The sequence below is a fragment of the Triticum aestivum genome, chromosome 1A, assembly GCF_018294505.1.
Source record: "Triticum aestivum cultivar Chinese Spring chromosome 1A, IWGSC CS RefSeq v2.1, whole genome shotgun sequence".
Lineage (NCBI taxonomy): Eukaryota > Viridiplantae > Streptophyta > Magnoliopsida > Poales > Poaceae > Triticum > Triticum aestivum.
The window spans coordinates 456,776,161-456,797,362 of record NC_057794.1 but is presented as its reverse complement, the minus strand read 5'-3'; the positions used below and the strand labels follow the sequence as shown (position 1 = coordinate 456,797,362).

General features: G+C 42.6%; 2 protein-coding genes and 1 pseudogene across 2 annotated transcripts; 1 reads left to right on the top strand and 2 right to left on the bottom strand.

The window, feature by feature from the left end:
- The first annotated feature begins 991 nt into the window (after positions 1–991).
- Positions 992–3,024, top strand: LOC123146869 (uncharacterized; annotated as a pseudogene).
- A 2,098-nt stretch (positions 3,025–5,122) lies between these two features.
- Positions 5,123–12,406, bottom strand: LOC123056141 (guanosine nucleotide diphosphate dissociation inhibitor 1). The gene is made up of 13 exons (XM_044479862.1): positions 12,114–12,406; positions 9,221–9,283; positions 9,004–9,087; positions 8,603–8,710; positions 8,297–8,469; positions 7,767–7,878; positions 7,423–7,503; positions 7,264–7,326; positions 7,072–7,173; positions 6,758–6,882; positions 6,424–6,634; positions 6,263–6,337; positions 5,123–5,486 (listed from the first exon to the last, which is right to left on the bottom strand). The coding sequence occupies exons 1-13, from the start codon at positions 12,198–12,200 to the stop codon at positions 5,430–5,432; spliced, it is 1,341 nt and encodes a 446-aa protein (XP_044335797.1). The 5' UTR covers positions 12,201–12,406; the 3' UTR covers positions 5,123–5,429.
- A 2,777-nt stretch (positions 12,407–15,183) lies between these two features.
- On the bottom strand, positions 15,184–20,757 carry LOC123056153 (guanosine nucleotide diphosphate dissociation inhibitor 1). The gene is made up of 13 exons (XM_044479866.1): positions 20,457–20,757; positions 19,720–19,782; positions 19,429–19,512; positions 18,080–18,187; positions 17,757–17,929; positions 17,262–17,373; positions 16,997–17,077; positions 16,840–16,902; positions 16,666–16,767; positions 16,346–16,470; positions 16,024–16,234; positions 15,860–15,934; positions 15,184–15,589 (listed from the first exon to the last, which is right to left on the bottom strand). Exons 1-13 carry the CDS (start codon positions 20,541–20,543, stop codon positions 15,536–15,538), a joined length of 1,338 nt encoding a protein of 445 aa, XP_044335801.1. The 5' UTR covers positions 20,544–20,757; the 3' UTR covers positions 15,184–15,535.
- Positions 20,758–21,202: the final 445 nt, after the last annotated feature.

Here is a 21,202-nt window from a genome sequence, read left to right as displayed (position 1 = left end):
TTCGCGAAAGTCACGACTGTGCCTCTAGGAAAGGGAAAAACAAAACGCATTTTCTGCTTGTTTTTCTTTCTGAGAGTCACGGTTTTGCTTCCGCGAGAGGCACGGTTGTGCTTTCGCGAAAGTCATGACCGTGCCTCTAGGAAAGGGGAAAAAATACGTGTTTTCTGTTTTTTTTTCTTTCGCGAGAGTCACGGTTTTGCTTTAGCGAGAGACACGGTTATGCCTTCGCGGGAGTCACGGCCGTGCCTCTCGGAAACGAAAAAAAAACATGTTTTCTAATTTTTTTTCTTCCACGAGAGTCACGGTTTTGCTTTCACGAGAGGCACGGTTATGATTTCGCGAGAGGCATGGGCGTGCCTCTTTCGGAAAGGGAAAAAAATCATGCTCCCGGTTCGGTTTTTTCGCCCAGTTTTTTTTGTGAAAAAAAGTTTGTCAAAACCTATCAACATGGGATCTACTCCCTCCGTTCCACAATACATGCCTCCCATTTGTCAAAATATAGATGTATCTAGACATGTTTTAGTACATAGGTACATCCATTTTTGGACAAATGGAAGTCAAGTATTTTAGAACGGAGGGAGTAGTTTTGAAGATCTCGACGCAAGGAATCCAATGATGAAAACGGTTCAAGATTTGGACGCACGATTTAAGAGATAAAACGTTTTGAATAAACAAATCTATGAAAAAAGGGAAAACTCCCAGGTTGCGACAAGTGTCGCGCTGCATGTGCGCCACTTGTCACGACCTGGAGAGTGGAGTGTTCTTTGCAACGAATACTCTTTAATTAATGATTTCGGTCAACGCCTCCGTCCCTAGCTAGTCCCAGTGGTTCTTTAAAGTCAACGCGAAAACGAGACCCATTCAAAGGCGGCCCTAGCATCCGCAATCCTACGGATAGACAGATCCCAATTTCCAACGAACTTCAGCTTTGATCTCCAATATATACTCCGGGCCGGCAAGCAGTCCGATACATCAACAGTCCAAGGTTTGTTTGCACCTCGTTCCAATATATAGTTCGCCAACAAACTTGCAAGCCCTAGAGCACCGCGCCGCGTACGTGCGCGATCGCGGACGACGGGAAACCAGACCGAGCGGCGCGAACGAGATCGACCCATCGACGATGGCATCGGAGCCGGCCGTGCTACCCGACGACGCCCTCGCGGAGGTCCTCCGGCGCCTCGCGCCACACGTCCTGGCCGCGGCCCGGCGGGTCTGCAAGGCGTGGCGTGACGCCGTCGACGCCCGCCTGCGCGGCAGCCTGCTCTCGCGGTCGGTGCGCGGCATCTTCATCAACTTCACCCGGCATTGCTTCTCCGAGTTCTTCTCCCGCCCCTCGACGGGCCCGGCGATCTGCGGGGGGCTCAACTTCCTGCCCTGCATGGGCGTCCAGGTCACGGACCATTGCAACGGGCTCCTGCTCTGCGGCGAACGGATGAACGAGGACCGTGCGCTGCCGCGTGAGTACGTCGTCAACCCGGCCACGCGTCGGTGGGCGCGTCTGACCCATCGCCCTCGGCCGCACGTGCCGGGATTCGACCAGACCGCCTACCTCGCGTTCGATCCCGCCGTGTCACCACACTACCAGGTCTTTCTGATCCCACGCTTGCCACCGGCCGGCGAATCGGATGACGACGAATCGGACGACGACGAGTGGCCTCCCGCGTCATACGTGATGCATGTGTTCTCTTCGGTGACACAACAGTGGGGCGAGACGACCTTCCTTCGGGAAGGGGAGGCTGCACGGATCGTCGGCAACATGGATTCGGATTTGTGGTATAAACAGCATCGTTATCATGCCGTCTACTGGCAAAGCACGCTCTACATTCATTGCCGGCATGGCTATCTTACAAGGTACTAGCTACTTACTTGCTCCTCGGTGGTCATCCTAATTTAGCAAATAGGAGTATATACTACTAGTATGATCCACTTTATGTTGTTATTAAGCTGTTTATCCGATTGTTCATATTTGCAGGATGTCCTTGTCAGATCTCACTTTCACAGTGATTAAGCTACCAGGTGCCTGTGAATTGAGAGGCTATCCCAACCACCATCTGGTGCGATACTTAATGGCTGGAATCAACTTCAGCTTTGGTATCTCAATGAATCCATCGGTCGAATTGAGTGGGTGTTAAAACATGATACCTTTCTTGGAAAGACCTTTGAACGCGAGGACTATGCTCGACAACTGGCCAAACGATGGATCTTGCAGGATGTTAACTACCGCAAGTGGTCCTCCAAATACCCTGAGGACGCTGCTTTCACAACACATGCAAATTACAAAGCGCCGGTGGAAGAGAAATATGATTGGAACTCCGACGAGGATAACATTCTTGACATTGAAGATGATGTTCAAGGGGGATACCGTGACAACTATTATTTCCTTGGGTTTCATCCTTATAAAGAGGTTGTCTTCTTGATTTTATCAGGGAGATCAGCCAGGGGATTGGCCTATGACTGGAACAACTCAAAATTCCAGGATTTGGGCACTTCATGTCTGACAGATTATGACCCCTTCAACGAACTACCATGCGGACAGACTGACTCATCTTTCTCATACACGCCTTGTTGGATGGGCGAGTTTGCTGGTAACGAATTAGAATCTCTACTTGAAGATGAGAAACTATATAGAAAAAAGTTGGAACAGAAATCTCAACGTAAAGAGAAAGCCACCTTTACCTTCATGGACGAGTACGATTTGCGCAAGCATCGTGGGCACACCAAGAGAGTCAAGGACTCTAACGCCAAGAATCGCCGTAGACGCCACATGGCGGCTTGGTAAGAACCAATCTTGACCGACTTGAAGTTCACCATGATTCGCCGGGGTAACCAAGTTCGAGCTTGGTAAGGCCACAGCGGAGCTAGTAACTGCCATTGCCAGATCCAGGCCGCTTGAATAAGTCAAGATACCTGCATTCTCAGTAGGAATTATTCAAGCTGTTTTTTTCCTTCGGTGTGTGGATCCAGACTCGTCAGCTATTTAAGGACTTTGGCGCTGTAAAACTGCTTTGTTGTTACGATAGTACATAAAACCACATTTGTCGCTGAAGTTAGTGGAATATTTTGTAATACAAATAGTTCCTTCCAGTAGTAAAAGTGATTTTGTTATCTATATGTGATAGATGCTGCTACTTCTAATCAACTCAATATACATTCGTCTTGGTGTTCTTTTAGTGTAATAAGGTTTTGCATTTGGTCCTATTTGGATTATTTTCACCATTCGTGTTGCAGCCACCTAATTAGGATAAAGTATACTATTGTCATCTCAGTTAGTAATCGGGTATATATGTGGTCTGTTGCCAGGGAGGCACCGCCTTATAATGTATACTACCATTTGCCAATTCCATCGTTTAAAGTGGTTATATGTTGCAATACTGAGGCATTTCCTCCATTAATCAATAATGTCCTTACTAAAGCAAACGGGATGCAGTTTCGCACAGGGAGAGTTCTCACCAATCTGCCATTCTCAAATTGGGGGATCACACACATTGCGCAACACAGTGGGGATAAAAGAAGCAGTCGTGCCGCCATTTTGCCTAGTTAGTGTAGGGTTAGGTATAGGTATAGGTTCGCCTTAGGGCAATTGGCTTGATGCTGTACTTGAGTTGTGCCCTGGCGCTCACTAGCGGCTCTTGGTGGTCATCGGCTCTCTCTATTGGTCATATTCTATGATTGATGATGGTCGTTGGTGGTGGATCTGGTGAAGGCTCCTCCACGGCTGGTGAGACCAAGCTAATGCAATCGTCTCTCCCGTCTTCCTTGGCCCGCATAGAGATGGAGCGGAAGACGACGGATCTACACTCGGCTCGTTTAGATCTGGCGGTCCATAGGGTATTGAAGTTGACCTTCTAGCCACCGCACTGGCCTTGGCTTCGTAAGTTGAAGATCGAAGGAAAAAATGCTTCCAATTCTGCTTTTCAACCCAATGTGCTTTTTTCGATTGGATTTTTCAGTAATGGGCCGGTTACTAGAAATCCCGTTGGTCCCCAAAAAAATTGGTGTCTTACGACGGGATTGTTTGAAATAGAATTTGTATGGCTTATAAAGGCAAACTATTATAGGCAAGTTGGAGACGAGCGTGCTCGCACTTGGAAAAAAGATGATTGGCGAATGAGTAAGGAATTGAACCTACGCCCTTGGGGAGAAAAGGCAGCTCATTAACCACTAGAACAACAATTAGTTTTTATACATGATACATTAAATGCCATATATTTGGGTGCTAAGATATTTTAAATTCAATTTTCATTGGATATTTCAAGCAAAAAGATTTAAATATTACAAGATTTTTGGATAACCAGCTTTTACCTGGTCACCCCGGTAAAAACAGAAACAAGAAAAGAAAAACATCGGTTCAACCTCCATAGGGAGGCCCTTATTTCCTTGCCTGCTATCGGCAAGGATTGCACCGGAGATGGTGGCCAAACCATCTCCGATGATGTCGCTATGTGTACAGTACCCAATTGTGTTCTTGTTGTCATCGTTGGGGTCCTATGTGTAAAAGAGAGGACATGTTTTTAAATCCTGACTGGAACTTTGACAAAGATAACTTTCTTGACATTGAATACGCTGTTGAAGAGGGATACAACAGAGACTATTACTATCCTTCTAAGTTCTAAAGAGATCGTCTTCGTGATTCCATCAAGGAAAAAAGCAAGACGAATGGCATATGACTGGAACATCTTAAAAATTCAGGACTTAGGCAATCTGTGTCGAGCAGATTTCGAACTCGTCTGCGAACTACCATGCAGAGAGGCGGATGCAGCTTTCCCTTACACACCCTGCTCTGCTGGATGAGCAAGTTTCCTGGAAACGGCTTTGAATCTTGGAATTGGAAGAGGAATCCAACTTTACGTGCATGAATGAGAGTTCAAGCTGTGCAAGTTCCATGGGCTAGCAAGAGGGTCACGGACTCTACCGCCAAGATCCGTCGCAGACGCCGCTAGTAGGGACACACCTGCGCCAATGTGAAGGCCAAGGCGACCAAATTTGACCTTGGCAAGACCACCAAGAAGCTAGTCACTGCCATCGCTGGATCGGTCCTGCTGCTTGATTGCTTTTCTGGAAACAGAAAAGATGAGTCGTACAGTTGGTGCGTGCAAACGATTTGGAATATCAACCCTGTTCGTAGCCAGAATTGTAAACTTATTTTAACAGTTATATTATGATACATACATAAAACCACAAAGTTCATAGCCAACCCTGCTCACTGTTCACATCATTCACTAATTACTCTTCTAGTACAGTAGTAAATAAAGCCACCATGGTTCAATCGTCTGGAACCAACATTTTTTTCCATATTGCTGCAAGCGACAAGCATGCAGAAGACAATGGCCATAACACAAACTTTTGATCTGCGGGTGAAATAGTCAGGACATTTGTTATGGTTTGTCCTGCAGTGTTTGAAGAGAACGGCCGTATTTTGATTATGAAATCTAGTATTCTTCTTCAGCAGCACTAGCAGCACTCAAATCAACGCTGAGATCAATAGTCTGCAATGAGAAAACAAGAATAAAGTTAGAATGTAAAGTGGAGCTAGTCAGCACCTCTTTTCGTGACCCATTTAACACCTTTACATGGTGTTCTTGTGCAATTTACTCCCCTTGTTTAACAAACCATACAACGGAACAGGAGGAGAGTGCAGGAAAGGTACTTATATACCATAATAAAGGAGATACTAACAGCATGTACAGGCGTAGTTAGCTTCAACTACTAGCAGGCAGTGAGAATATCAGGCGATACCACCACTTAGATGATCCCAAGCTACCAATTCGAAAATTTCAAATCTAAATGTTTCAAAAAACTCCAAGAAAATTGTGAATGTTCACAACACACGTGTCTGCAACCCTAAACAATTCAGATCCAAATTCAAAGTACACATTGATAAACAAAAAATACAAATCCAGCATGAATAGTGTCAATAAGGACCAAAACATCAATAGTGTGAAAAACTACACTTTTCACATTTGGATTTGTCTTTTTTGTTTCTCAATGTTACCTCCGTCTCAAAATGTAAGACGTTTTTGTAGGCTAAACGTCATATATTTTGAGACGGAGGTAGTATATATCGAATTTAGATATGAATTTTTTTTAGGGGTTGCAGATACATGTGTTGTGAACATTCATGATTTTTCTCAGAATTTTTGAAACATTTAAATTTGAATTTTTCAAATTGGTATTATGGGAGCATCTAAGTGGTGGTATCACCTGATATTTTCCCCTATCAAGAATTTAAAATTTTGAAAGGAAAATGAAGATGAAATATTACCTTTCCGGTGATCATTGTATACATGTTAAGAACGTCTGTCACAGTTGTCTCAAAATGTGTGGTAGCATCATAGCTCTACAGAGAAATAAACTGTCATAAACATCTATAACAGTCTAAATAAACAAAACCTCTTGTTATGATACATATACTGCAAAATTTACCGTTGAGATGAAGCAATTATCAAGATATGGTTCGTTCACTGGTTCATATCTGTCATACATATCAAAAAAGAGCTCATCTACTGGACCAAGTAGATCAATGCCAGGCTTGAGTTCGGATTGTATATTATCACTCTCCGCTTCTGCAGAGACAAATGCAATGAACTTCCCTTTTGGTGCGACGTTGTGGGTGTATGAGCAACAGAAGACATACCTAACAAGAGCAGACCAATAGAAATATCATAAATGAGGATTGCGTAATCATTCAATCAAGTGATGAGCTGTAAATCTAGTCATCCATCAAATGAAAATTGTTTGGGCTTGAGATAGGGCTCACATGTCTGAATTGCGTCCAAGTTGTTTCTGTGGCAAAATAATCTGGACTGAGTGGGACTCATTTGTATTTGGGATTGGATGGCTCATAATAGCAATTGCACGTGCAACTTTGCCGATCTTCCTGACCTGTTGAAAAACATGAGCAAAACATCATCATTGGAAGCAATGCATAACAAAAGCTCCAGACGAGGTTGTAGTAAATATGAACTTCTCAAGAAGGGAAGGGAAGGGAATAATGAAGATAAAAGGCCAAAGTTAGACTAAATGTTTGCCATGTATTAACCTTGACAGAGTGCAGGCAAGAAGAATATTCACCTTGTTGGTCAAGTACGAAGGATCGCAGACAACTTTCTTGCATTTTGCGGTTTCACCTTCTGATGTAACACCACACGCTTTTCCTTCCATATCGAATTCAACCTACATGAATTAGGTGGCACAGGTGAAAGAAATTGTGATTTACCATACAGATCATGTGGGTTATACTAATAGGAAGGTGACAAATAATACCTTGCATTCTGGCTTACTTAACATGTAAGTGCCACCATAAACAGCACTTAGACGTGCAAAACCCTGTAGCATAAAAAAAGCATTGTAACAAATGAGCATCTTAGTAACATGTATGTGCAGTATGACAATAAAGGTATAGCAAACTGAAAACACACTGACCTGTGGCAGCTCACCCAGCCCATATAGAGGATAAATATAAGGCGAGCCCCCTTGAAAACGTGCAAGAGACTCCGAATATAACTAAAAGCAGATGACGGTAAGATGTAATCGAAATCCATGAGTCACACAATCAAATAAAAGCAATGACACTGCTAAAAGGAAGAACAATTACAGGGACTGGATTATGAATGATTGGCAACTACTCCCTCTGTCCCACAATGTAAGACGTTTTTGCAAGCTGTTCTAGCTTGCAAAAACATCTTATATTGTGAGACAGAGGGAGTACATGATGAACTTATAATACCAAACAAGGACCATCTACCATTGTTTTTGTCAAGACTTACTTTCATCCTTTTCACAGTATCAAGTGCTGGTTCATTGAGGTGACGATCATCCCTATGGAGAGCAAGCGCGTGGCCAATGAAATCCACTGTATCATCAACTAAGCCGTACTTTCTGCAAAAACACAAACAGAAAATATAGTTATTTTGCAGAAAGGGATAATAACAAGCACATGAAATATCCTTTCACACCATGTAGAAGGTTGAAGGCCAGGGACTAGTTATTACTAAAAGAAGCTAAAAAGTAACTGAAATAGGTTCACAGTTGGGAAGACAATACAGTAAGCGAATTTCTGAGGAAACTGAAAAGTTGGACAAGAACGATACTGTATACGTGCAACTGAACCAACTCTTTGCGTTCATACTTGATTTTCCTGAAAAGGTCATCCACATTTGGAAGCATGGTTCCCAGGCATTGTGTACTACCCTGACACCACTATAATTGTCGGCGACTTGGGAGTGTTGCAATTTGTTTATGACTAACATTACTGACAAAGCAATGAACAGAATGGAGCAATCATCAATGCACTCACGCTATCAATTCTTTAGTTGTCAACGTAGTAAGGTCCAATCCCTGATGTGTTTTTGGATCAGCTTCATCGTAATTTTGGACATAAATGAAGAAGTTCCTTGCTCTGCGTTTCTCAAAAAGGCCCATCAAAGGAGACTTCAGAGCCTCCATATCAGTCGCGGGAACCTTGTGGATCTGATCGAACATGATAACAGAAACAAGGTAAGTTGCACCTCTAGCATAGGATCAGATTACAGAACCTAACAACCTATGGAAGATACAGGATATGTGATGATAAAAACAAAAGGAAATAAGCTGAAGAATCTACCTTCCCTTTGCTGAAGACAAAGCTCCCATCAACAGCTTTGAATGACAAATACTTCGTTACATTAGTGTGAATGAGGGTTCGAACCAATGTCCCATTTGCCATCATAAACTGATCACAGAAACGTTTTGTGATAATCAATGAACAAATAAACATAAATCTGGACAGCTACCTTACAGGGTTGTTCTTTTTGTTCTATTTTTCCTGTTAGTAATACATGAGAATTCCATACTTTGTTGAATCATCAGTGAATCACCACATTAATTACATAAAGAAGCTCCGCATGTTTCCCATAAAGAAAAAAACTATGCACCATCATGAGGGTTTATTTGTGTAATCATAGCAAACATAGGTGGTGTAGCTGTGTTGTAAAGATAGTTTTGGATGGGAGGGGACTGTTGCACCTTTGGAACCATGTCTACGTTGTAATCTTTGCTTGAGCCTAGATGTGCCGGGGGCTTGTCTTCCCCTCTAAATTTCTTCCAGAGCTGTCCCCAAACAAGAATTTATTGGGGTTAATATAAATGATAAAAGCTCTGACAAAATCAATTAAAGAACAACGTGTAATAGCATAAAAAAAACTTCACAAAATCTCGAACCTCCAGCATTGGACTTGCTTACCTGATTAAGGTTGAGAGAAGTGGAATCTCCACCATAATAGTCATTTCTATCCATGTGCAAAACCTGCAATATCATCAAACACATGTTCGTAAGGGGGTTCTATACATGAATTTTCAGTATTACTACATTGCTTTACAAATGCAAGTGCTTTCAAAAAGGGCCATAAAAAGATACAAGGCTCATGAGCTACTCAAGATCCTGACTCAGAACAAATACTCATATATGCCTATAATTGTGTAGCATGTCGTTGCCAGTGAACAAATATTCAGGCCCTTAATGTGTTTCAAAATTCATTCTTTGCACTTTTTGGGATAGCAAAAAAGCACTACTAAAATTTCCTGTTGTTTAAAAGAAATGATTATGTTCATATTTGTATCAAAAGCGTATCCAGATCAAGGGGTAGTTGTTAGTAGAGATTATATTGTTAGCGATGAAAAAATAATGAGGCCACTTTGCTAGAAGGAATTTGCTTGAAGACATAAGATTGTTAGCAAGTTCGTTTTGAGATTTCCCCTCAGTGGTTTCTGGTTGTGGGGAGTGTTCAATAGGCTGGAGAGGAAGGCATATGAACTCACTTGTACCTTTACCCGCAAAAAAAAAACTCGCTTGTACCTTCCTCTGATTCTTTATCCCATCTCTAAAATAAAATTAAGTGAAAACTCCTACAGAAAACTGCTTCACACAACCAAATATTAATAACCTATGTCAAAATTATACTCTTGGGAAAAATGGTAAGAAAAAACCTAATCAAATTCCTCCAACTAACTAATTCACCGCAGTATCTCATCTGACAAAATCTCCCAAACAAACTAACATCCTTGTCTATTCTAATTTCATCATAAGGATATTTTCTAGCAAGAACTTTTTGCGGAACACGAGGAAATATGCACCTCTGCATCAAATGTTTGTGTTAAGACAAACCACTTGAACCTTGTCTGCGCAGGAAGACCGGACATAGCACTACATCGGACAGTGGCCCCGACAAGTCTCCCTTTCCTTTTCTCTTGTCCTATGACTTCCTTCCATCTCTCTTTCTGTTTTCCCTCTAACAATGTTCTCTCTCGCATAGGCACGTAGGCATATGGCTTTGTTCTATTCTTGCATTTTCTGTTGCTGCTGTTTGACTTTGGCGTCTACCGTGCGCGAATCTGGACCGGCAGACTGCTGGTGTCATATCCTCTAAATCAATAATGAGTATCACTAATTTCTCTTGATTTACATTTTTTTTTCTTTGGTTTCACCTGAACCAACTCCGGCTATGTTGTCTCAACATAGCCGGTCCCAAGCCCGGGTAAAGGAGGAGGGTTGTGATAGGCTTGGCGAGCCAACGTAAAAACTCAGCCACTCTTATGGAGATGTCTTTTTAGAATAAGAAGCGTGCGGAGAATGTCAAGAGAGGTCGGGGTAGACCGAATTTGACATGGGAGGAGTCCATTAAGAGAGACCTGAAGGATTGGAGTATCACCAAAGAACTAGCTATGGACACGGGTGCGTGGAAACTTGCTATCCATGTGCCAGAGCTATGAGTTGGTCGCGAGATCTTATGGGTTTCACCTCTAGCCTACCCCAACTTGTTTGGGACTAAAGGCTTTGTTGTTGTTGTTTGTTGTTGTTGGGTTCACCTGAAGCCAACGTCCCTCTGCACAGCTCTGCCCCTGGCATAGACTGAATCGAGTTTGAAATGAAGCTCAAATCAAGAAGTGGTGGCAAAGGACAATGGCACAGAGGCACACCATGAGCACCAGAGGGGCGGCGACAGCGAGCCACCGGTCCGCAGCCAATACCCAGGGTTTCTGTATCTACACCAAATGGATGCATAAATTCTACATGATGCGCCATTTCCAGTAATGATTAATAGTAACTCACTAATCTTTATCTTTACTCCTATGAAGAGACCAGTTGGACCACTGTGGAGTCGTGTGAATCATTCCTTTTTTTTTCCTTGAACACACATCTAAGTGCGTGCCATTTTGTATTAAGAAGAAGAGTGTCACGATGACACAGAGTTTCGAGTCTCCAGCCTATGGGCGCAGCCACTTGGACATGGTAGCACAGGCTATGTTCAACCGATATGGATGGTGGTGTAGCAATAGTGTTTTTGCTGCATGAGTGTGACATGTAATCTTGTCTGCATTTCAGTCCAGCCCTTGAGCAAATTTTTCCATTTTTCTAAGAATTGTTAATACTTTGCAATAAAGATGGTTCAAGTACATGGATATGCAGAGACCGGGAATCCCCCCTCCTCCTCCTTTTTGAGGCACTAGGTAGCATCAGGGGGTCTGGCATGGCCGGGGAGCTGCCGAAGCGCCTTGAGCACGGCTTCACTGAGGATCAACTCGGACCAGGTCCTTACTTCTCGGCATCGCTCCAAGCATGCCGAGGCCACCAGATTCGCCATGAATAATCCGAATTAGTACCAGCGTGTGACATTCAGATGCAATTACACACCACCCACTTAATGTTGCAAAAACGCCTGGATCCATCACGAATTCTGGCCTCGCTAGTTTACATCCAGCATGAAGAACCAGGCTAGAAGTCAGAAGCTTGGGCGATGCAACACACATGTCGCCCTCCCCTCAGAATACACCTCGCTCAGCATGGAAAGCTCACAAAACTGGCGAATCAGTGGCTGGCCCCCTTCGGATCGACTAAGGCGCAGGTAAACAGAGTTAGTACAAACGAAGTGTTTATCTAGCAGCAAATCTAGTCCAGATCAAACAAGCGCAGCACCGCCTGGTGTACCAGGCAGCGCGCTCCAGTGATCCAGTCCACCCCGGGCAGCGGAAGCAAGATAGGGAACGCTGAGCGGTGACAGGGACGCGGAACCCAAGCATGGAAGCGACGGATCGGGGGCGAGACAGGGGCGGAGAGCGACCGATCGGCGGCGACTCACCTTGAGGCCGTCGACGGAGAGGAGGCCGCTGAGGATGCACTCCTTGAGCCCCGTGCCCAGCACGATCACGTCGTACTCCTCATCCATGGCGGCGGCCTCTCGGCGAGCTTGTCGCGATGGTTCCGGGGAGCAAGAGGCGTCAGCACGGAGGGCGGCGGTGGTGGGGAGAAGTGGAGTTGACAAAAGGGCAGCAGTTGGGGGTGGGGATGGGAATGGGATTTGGCGTTCGGGAATCCGGAAGAAGTCGGACGCGCATGCGATGGCACTCGGAGGAGGACAACACGACCCGTCTCTTTCGCGTGCAGGCCCCTGGATAAAACCAGACTTAGTCTCTCCACGTCATATGAATATCTTTTAATGATTTAGGTTAAAAATGATTTGAATATTGCTCACCACACCTTTTCTAGTATAGATGAGAAATAACCCTGTCTTGTCTTAACCTCTACGTTGTTGATTTTTAAGCGAAGATTCATGAGGATTTTTTTTCTTCTAATTTTTTTGTCTGATAATCAAGTAGTGTAGGAGGTAGATGACACTTTGTTAATTCTGATACTCTCCCGCATGCATGTCTCTACTAGAGGTTGTAGTCGCCTAGCTATAAAATTGACCTCTTGTTTTAATAGAGATGCCGCCTTCAACTCAAACAATAATGTGCATTAATGAGCACTACGTCAGAAGTTATCACTAAAATACATGGACAAGGAGAATGAGATATTTTCTATTATTCTCTTGCATCATGCTTTCTCCTTCACGTCAACAATCATCATATATATGACAAAATCAAGAGTAAGTGTAAAGTCTTCGCAGATGCCATAAGTTGTATCTAAGATGAACATGCTACCATCTGCGCGAGAAGCTCGCCAAGATAAACATTTGTGGCTCCCATATTTAGGTTCAAACATTTCGATTTTTTTAATATTCTTAACTCTATACTAATTTTACAATATCAAAACAATTGAATTCAATTTTGATACGCACACAACAAACAGGGACATGTTCTACTATGAGTAGTGGATAATTCAAATTGTGTTCTCCAAATGTTGTTCACAAGTGATTATTTGTGTTTCTCAATGTCTGTGTGAATGGTAAATAAATAGTAAAGGTGTCTTGTGATGTAGACTTTAGGCCATGTTTGTTTCAGCGTTAGGCAACAAATTTTTATAAAAAAAATTAGAAGCTGAAAGAAACAACTATTTGAAATCAGCTTTGCCACTAAAGCGAATCTAGTTTCAGACCATTTTCAGTGCAATTGTCTAAAGCACGTCCAGATGTACTCTTGTGACAAAGTTGATTCTACAGATCAATTTTGCTAGTGAAGTGAATCCATTGGTGGTTTGAAGCCAACTAAATTTGTAATAAGTAAGGCCTATGTTATTTGGTTATATCATGACCTTTCGATGTGTCATATGCCTTACTGGAAATATTTATGACTATTAGGCTTTCGTTCGTATTATTTTTACCTAAATAGAGGAGTGCACCTAAGGCACATCTTCGAAACGGCAACCATAAAAATTTGGTCGTGAACAACCCATGAATAGTAGTACCCAACCGCTCTGCTTAATAATCTGCTAATTGTTTGGTCAACCCTTCCTTTTTACCTCACTTAACCCAAAGAATCAGTGCACACACAAGGGAAGTTTGCCCGTACACAAGTTTACATGAATTCCCCTTTTCAACTTAAACTCAAAGGGCTCCGTCCATGGGCGGATCTAGTGCGAGGGCCATTAGCGCCACTGCCCCCACAAACAATTTGCAAATTTTCTTTTACTACTGTAAAGTTTATCCATCATATAATAATTTTGGTGTACTATAATAAAAAAATCTAGTCATTGAAATCTTCTATATCTAAATAGCTAGCCCCCACTAACTATTTCTCTTAACATGCAAGCATGCCACATTATCACACAACATGCACGAGAAAAGGCCTACACTCACTACCATATGTCTCGCAACATGCAAGCATGCCACTTCATCATGAAACCTGCATGAAAAGAGACCTATCTCAACATGCGAATTTCTATTATTTTATTTTATTTATATTTAATAAACATTTTACAACTACATAGTAATCAAACATAATAAATTATATGTAGTCTTAGTTTTATCCTTTTATATATATTTCATACAATGAATCACATTGAGATATGTTGCAAAATATTCCCGCAATAACGTGCGGGGTATCATCTAGTGTTTCCATGGTTGCCCCCATATTGTCAGATCCTAGATCCGCCACTGGCTCCAACGCCTATTCCTCAAGCATTGAACACTAGCCGGTAGCTTCCCAAAAAGATGATAGAAATGAGACATAAAATAAGACAAACAAAAATTTGGGCAACAAACTAAAAAGATGATAGAATGAGACATACGATGAGCAACAAAAACTTAGGCAGCAAATTATAGCGTCGATAAGGCAACTAAACCTCCAAACCACTAGATATATTCCATATTATCTCATGCAACAAGTTCGTAAAAACAATGGTGTTATTGACTCACTACACAACAAAAGTATACAAATTTGTAAAGAAATGATGTTATTGACTCACCACACACAAAAAAAATCTTTAACTCATGCAACGAATTGTGAGTAAATTGAACTAAATTCTAATTGATGCGTGCAAAAACTTTAAGCTTACACAACAAAAATGCTAGATGTATGCAACACAAAATCAACTTATCGAAAGACTAGCAAAACATGTGCAGCAACAACAAAAACCAGATGTGTGAAACACAGCAAACATATACTCCCTTGTAAATAAATATAAGACCGTTTAGATCATCAGAGGAAGTACAACACACTTCCATTGCAAGGAAACACACATTTCCAAATAAGATGATTTTTGCCAGACTGCACAAAGATATCCTTAACTATTTCTTCTACAGCAGCCTTGTTGCCCAAGTGAGTGCAATATTCCTTGTTACCAATTTTTATGTAGAAGATCGACAATTGTTGCAAATAAATCAAACAATCTCTAAATTTTGATACTTCCTTTGGTTCAAACTTCAAACCCACTTTCTATGTTTCTCACGTAACATTTCAAAACCATCTGCATGCTTACTTTCTTGAACGAAAGAAAATAAACCACATTGACCTTACTCGGAAGGAAAATACATCCAAGACACCAATATGTATAACTGTAGAATACATCAACAAGACGAACATGAACATGCTAAAGCCATCGTTACGATAGAATAACGTTTACAACCCAGTGGATCAATATGGAAGTTAACGAAGGAAATCAGCACCATTCCACATATAATAATTTCGCATAGTGCTGCTGGCAGGCGTGGACCTGAACCCCCTACGCACCTGAACCCCCTACGCAGTATGCAGCTCATGTCACACATGACCATCCTGCAGTAGGATTCCGGTGGTGTTCCTCCATTTAGTATAGTCTTGAAGAAAATGCTTGGTTTGATGAGATCTAGTACTCTTCTGCAGCGCTGGCAGCGCTGAGATCAACGCTAAGATCAACAGTCTGCAAGAAGACCAGAGAGTTATGCCAAAACAGCTTTCAGCCACAAAAATGTGGAATTTATTAGGTACCAAAATTGCCGATACAAGAGCTAGATATATATAGGTCCAAATTCTACAGAAAAAAAAGCCAATAGAGAATCACTAGTGAATAAAATATAGACGGCAGTCCTCAGGAACAAATTGTGAATTCTCAGAGTTTACCCCACATCAACAGAAACTACTAATCGCCCACCAGCATTGCAAAGGTAAAAGGAGTGAATCTCAAGCTTACCTTTCCAGTAATCAGTGTGTACATATTAAGAACATCTGTGACAGTTGTCTCAAAGTGAGTAGTGGCATCATAACTCTGCAAAGAGGGAAAGAAAAGAAAAAACTGCCATGAACATCTACAATATGAGACCAACACTGTATTGTCATATATAAAGCAAAACTTACCGATGAGACAAAGCAATTATCAAGAGAAGGTTCATTGACGGGTTCATATCTGTCATACATATCAAAAAACAATTCATCTACTGGACCAAGTAGATCGATTCCAGGCTTTAGTTCGGACTGTGGGTTATCAGTCTCTGCTTCTGCAGACACAAATGCAATGAACTTCCCTTTTGGTGCGACATTGTGGGTGTACGAGCAACAGAAGACATACCTACAATATATATACCAGCATGCATGTCACAAAGAAGCAATGGAGAAACTGAATTTAGAAATTTATCCAGCGATAATTATTTGAGAACTGAGACAGAAAGTGAGCCCTCACATGTCTGACTTGCGCCCAAGTTGCTTTTGTGGTAAAATAATCTGAATCGAGTGGGAATCATTTGCATTTGGAATTGGGTGGCTCATAATAGCAATTGCTCGTGCAACTTTTCCAATCTTCCTTACCTGTTCACAGAGTAAACGTCATGGGACAATGCTAGTGTGTAGCAAAACAGTATGCAGACAATAAGAATTACAAGAGACCAAACCGTGAAGGTTCAAAACTTAAGTAAGTTCAGATGGACCATGAGAATTTCAGTGAATTTGGTACAAACATGTCCAAACAAAAGTATAACATCAATTGAAAACAGCGATATATACCTTGTTGGCCAAGTAAGAAGGATCACAGACAACCTTCTTGCACTTGGCAGTTTCACCTTCTGATGTAACACCACACACTTTCCCCTCCATATCAAATTCAACCTACAATAGAGTATTGGGTAAAAGAATTCACATAATGGCATAAATGATTAGCATAGATGCGGTAAGACCAACCTTGCACTCTGGCTTATTTAACATATAAGTGCCACCATAAACAGCACTTAGACGTGCAAAAGCCTGAACAGTAAGAAAGCACTTTAGCATATAAGCATCTTAAAGGCAAACATGCAGTAGAAAATATATTAGCTCAAGTAATCGAAAAACAACTGACCTGTGGCAGCTCACCCAACCCATACAATGGGTAAATATAAGGTGAGCCTCCTTGGAACCGTGCAAGAGACTCAGAATAGAGCTAGCAGCAAGCAACAAAGTTTCATTATGCTCCATTGATAAAACACAATTAAATAGCAGAAATATCACCAAAGAACAAATATACAAGGGTGGCAGATCATAGAAATTATATTGATGTTAACAAGCCAGAAACCTTCTATCTTCTTAAGAACAGAAAAAACTAAAAAAAAATAGCCAGGGCATACTTTCATTCTTTTAACAGTATCAATTGCTGGCTCGCTTAGGTAGCGATCGTCCCTGTGAAGAGCAAGCGCATGGCCAATGAAATCTATAGTATCATCACTCAATCCGTGTTTCCTGGAAACAAAAAACAAAAAACAAATAAGATTACTTGCAGTGCAGGAAGTAACAAGGGATATCCTTCCACCTTTAATGGTAAGTGCAGATCAGTACATGATACTGAAATCAAATGTCCTGCAACTCTACTGTTTTCTCAAAAGAGAGTAAATTATTAAACCAATCCCTACTTCTGAAAAAAAAACAATAAAAATCAAGGTAATGCAGAAGATGCATGTGCAATTAGAACAAGCATGTATTCTTTCCTAACAATGCGGCAGACAGAACTAGTTTTTGTACATTTCAGCCACTAAACAGAAAATAAGCAACTACCTTATATAGTCCTTTTTACCCCAAAAGAAAATCTGATATACCATTGATGCCATAACAGATGAGATACTTACGCGATCAATTCTCTAGTTGTCATCCTTGTAAGGTCCAATCCTTGATGTGTTCTTGGATCAGCATCATTGTAATCTTGGACATAAATGAAGAAGTTCCTTGCTCTACGTTTCTCAAATATGCCCATTAAAGGGGATTTTAGAGCCTCCATGTCAGTGGCAGGAACCTTGTGAATCTGATGCAAATGCAACACAACAACAGAATGTAGGTGGCCATTTTGAATAGTGGTGTTTAGAATCATGAGATCAAAGAATGGCTTATGACGAGTCCAACAAAGGTGCCATCCATACAAGACAGGAGGTATGCGTGTAAGCTAAAGCAATACCTTCCCTTTGCTGAAGACAAAGCTTCCATCAACAGCTTTGAAAGACAGATACTTCGTTACATCAGTGTGAATGAGAGTACGAACCAAAGTTCCGTTCGCCATCATAAACTGGTCAGAGATAGAAAGACAGATACTATTTTTATCAAATGTTTACAATCTCAACATATTACATGTAGCCTGTAGGTTTATAGCATTTCATAATCTGAACCAAGCATCTGTTTATTGTTAATAAAACCACAAGTTTCTATGAAAAGAAATAAAAATAAAAATAGTAAAATACAAGTAATGGGAAACACTATCAGGATTGTGGAGTCATGACAAGGGTTCCAACATAGGAAGAGAGTTGAGCGGTTATTGGTCAAAACTGTATACAAAGGAGCCGCATTAAAATGAAGCAAAAAAATGCAAGGAAACATTGAAAAATGTTTAGTACTTCTTGGCCACAAGCCTCTTGAAGGAGTTGCAAAGCCATTGACAGTTTGGCGCCTACTAGTATGATGCTAAATTTAGCACAGACCAATTCGATTTAGACAAGGTTGCATGCTCTATCTGCTAAAATTACTCCATCAGGCCCACACATCACTCCCCAATCTGCTTTAGAACCATGGTTACCAGATTCGCGGATCAATGGGTTTGCCACATACAAAAGTTGGGTTCCCTAATAGGTGTACATTTCTGATTCGCGGACAAAGATGGAGATGGGATACGCAAACCAGATATCTAGGCACAAGGGTTTTACTAGAGAACATCCCCATTCGCGGACAAACTAGTTAGGAAGTGAACCCTAAGGTAGCGACGGAAACTTCTAAAGAAACATAGTACCGTAACCTATCTCCCTAGCGCTCTGCTGTACCAGCGCCGCCTTTCCATCTAAAAGACGATATGGTTAAAGAAAGTCTCCAACCCTCCATCCTCACCAGACCCAGGTGGTCAATGTCTCAAGGCTGCAGGCTACAGGCCACAGCCCCATCCTCCCTGTCACTGCTCCTAAGAATGGTATTAGTGGCGGATGGCAGCTGGAAGAAATCATATCCTCCCATCTTCTAATTTATCTTGATTTCATTGGTTTGGCAGTTTGGCACCCATCTACGAATCGGACACCAAATCCTTACTGATTGTCATCTATTTCCAACCGACAGGTTTCAAAGGGTGTTACACAACTCCGGTAACCATGTTTGGAAGACTATTTACTGATCATACACCAACTGTTTTCCTTATTGCTAAATCACTTGACTGCCACAAATAAGTTAGTAAATATTTTTGCAATGAAAAGAGTACATTTATTGTATACTCAGTTAATATTTGCTGCATACAGAAAGATGGATTTAATCAAAAGGGGCATGTCACACCTTTGGAACCATGTCTACATTGTAGTCTCTGCTCGCACCTAAATGCGCCGGTGGTTTTTCTTCCCCCCTGAACTTCTTCCAGAGCTGTCGACAACATATACAAACATTAAAGAGGTATAACTAAAAACAACTACAAGACTAAATCAATCATATCAACTAACAAAACAAACAGAGTAACTTTTGTTTATATACATATATTTTCAAGAAGTACCCATTGATACAATTATAACCTCATTCTAGGTAGTTGCGATCTTAACTTAAACCACTCGATAGAGACATATAGCTGCTTGCCTGGTTCAAGTTGAGGGAGGTGGAATCTCCTCCATAGTAGTCATTTCTATCCATGTGCAAAACCTGCAAAAAAAAAAAAAAGCAAAGGAGGATCCTTAGAACACATTTAGCAATATCGCCATTTTTGCACCCCTTCAGACTACAACATGTATCGAGCATCCCACCACTTTTGGATCAGCAGCATCTCACCCAATTAATACACCATAAAAGATCATGCTTCCAAAATGGGTAAGCATGTCATGCCACAACAACTCAAACCACGCCCTACCTTTTTCCTCCCTAACTGCTGTGCCCCAGCGTTGCAAAACTCATACCGGCGCCTTACAAGCATGGATCACATCTACTAGCATAAACTGAGCGAGATGCCGTCACTGCAGTTTACCTTCCGATTCAGCCACGCCCCAGCGTCCCCACCTCCACATCACTACAGGCTGCCTCCCCCAAGTCGAACGACCGGCCAAGTTTCGCAACAGTTCCTACCACGAACAACAGAGGGACACTGCGTGGCAGCGAAAACAATCGCCCATCTGCTGAAATCAGGTCCGGATCAAGCCGGGCGCCACTACCATCGCCCGATCTACTACCTGGAAGCAGCAGCAACCACCCCGCCCGCGCGCCGAGCGCGCGGGCTCCGTCGGAAAACACGCGCACGGGAGCTGACTGAGCGGCGTCACGGCAGGCAGCTGGAACGGGGAAAGGCACAGATCGATCGGTAGGGGGGAGGAGGCGGGCTTCACCTTGAGGCCGTCGACGGAGAGGAGGCCGCTGAGGATGCACTCCTTGAGCCCCGTGCCCAGCACGATCACGTCGTACTCCTCGTCCATGGCGGGCTGGCCGCGGCGATCGCGGGTAGGGGCGAGCAGAGCAGAGCAGAGCAGCGGCAGCAGATGGGAGAGGGGGGAGGCGGAGGAGTGGGGTTGAGTTGGACGCAAGCAACGGGGGCAGCTGCTAAAAGAGCGGTGGGATGGATGGATTCGGGGAGGGAGGTGCCAGGTGCGTGCGTGCGATGTCGATCCCCAGAAACACGGCACGGCGGTTATGCGTGCAGGTCCCTGGGGCGATGCTCTATTTGCGCGTACGGGTGCCTTTATCTATTGAGATTTTTTTTAGGTTTTTTTTTTTGCTTTTGGCCACGCGGAGCGTGGGGCGTGAGTGCGTGGGCGGAGTGGTCGGTCGAGCACATGACGGCACGCCGCAGAGGTAACGCACGTGGGCCGGGTTTCTGGGCTAGCTGTTCTGTAGTCTGGCGACTCTTTCTGGGCTAGGCCGATTTACATTTGAAATCCAAATCACTAACCAGGTTCGCTTTTGGTAAGCTGCGACTCAGTTGGGCATGGCTGAATAAATACAGGATAAAAACAATATTCTACACATAGTTTGGTAGGTGTACTCACACCTCCAAAGATTTCCCTCTAGTTAGGGTTTATAGTCCTCCCGGGGCGATTTTTCGCCGCCGTCGAGATCTGCATCCCCTACCTCTTCA

Coding starts and splice junctions, on each gene's coding strand:
- LOC123056141 (XM_044479862.1), bottom strand. CDS start 12,200: ATGGATGAGGAGTACGACGTGATCGTGCTGGGCACGGGGCTCAAGGAG. Junction 7,879..8,296: donor ACAACTAAAGAATTGATAGC/GTGAGTGCATTG, acceptor GTGTTTTTGCAG/AAAGTACGGCTTAGTTGATG. Junction 7,174..7,263: donor TAAGTAAGCCAGAATGCAAG/GTATTATTTGTC, acceptor TAATTCATGTAG/GTTGAATTCGATATGGAAGG.
- LOC123056153 (XM_044479866.1), bottom strand. CDS start 20,543: ATGGACGAGGAGTACGACGTGATCGTGCTGGGCACGGGGCTCAAGGAG. Junction 17,078..17,261: donor ATACTGTTAAAAGAATGAAA/GTATGCCCTGGC, acceptor GCTTGCTGCTAG/CTCTATTCTGAGTCTCTTGC. Junction 16,235..16,345: donor CTTGGGCGCAAGTCAGACAT/GTGAGGGCTCAC, acceptor TATATATTGTAG/GTATGTCTTCTGTTGCTCGT.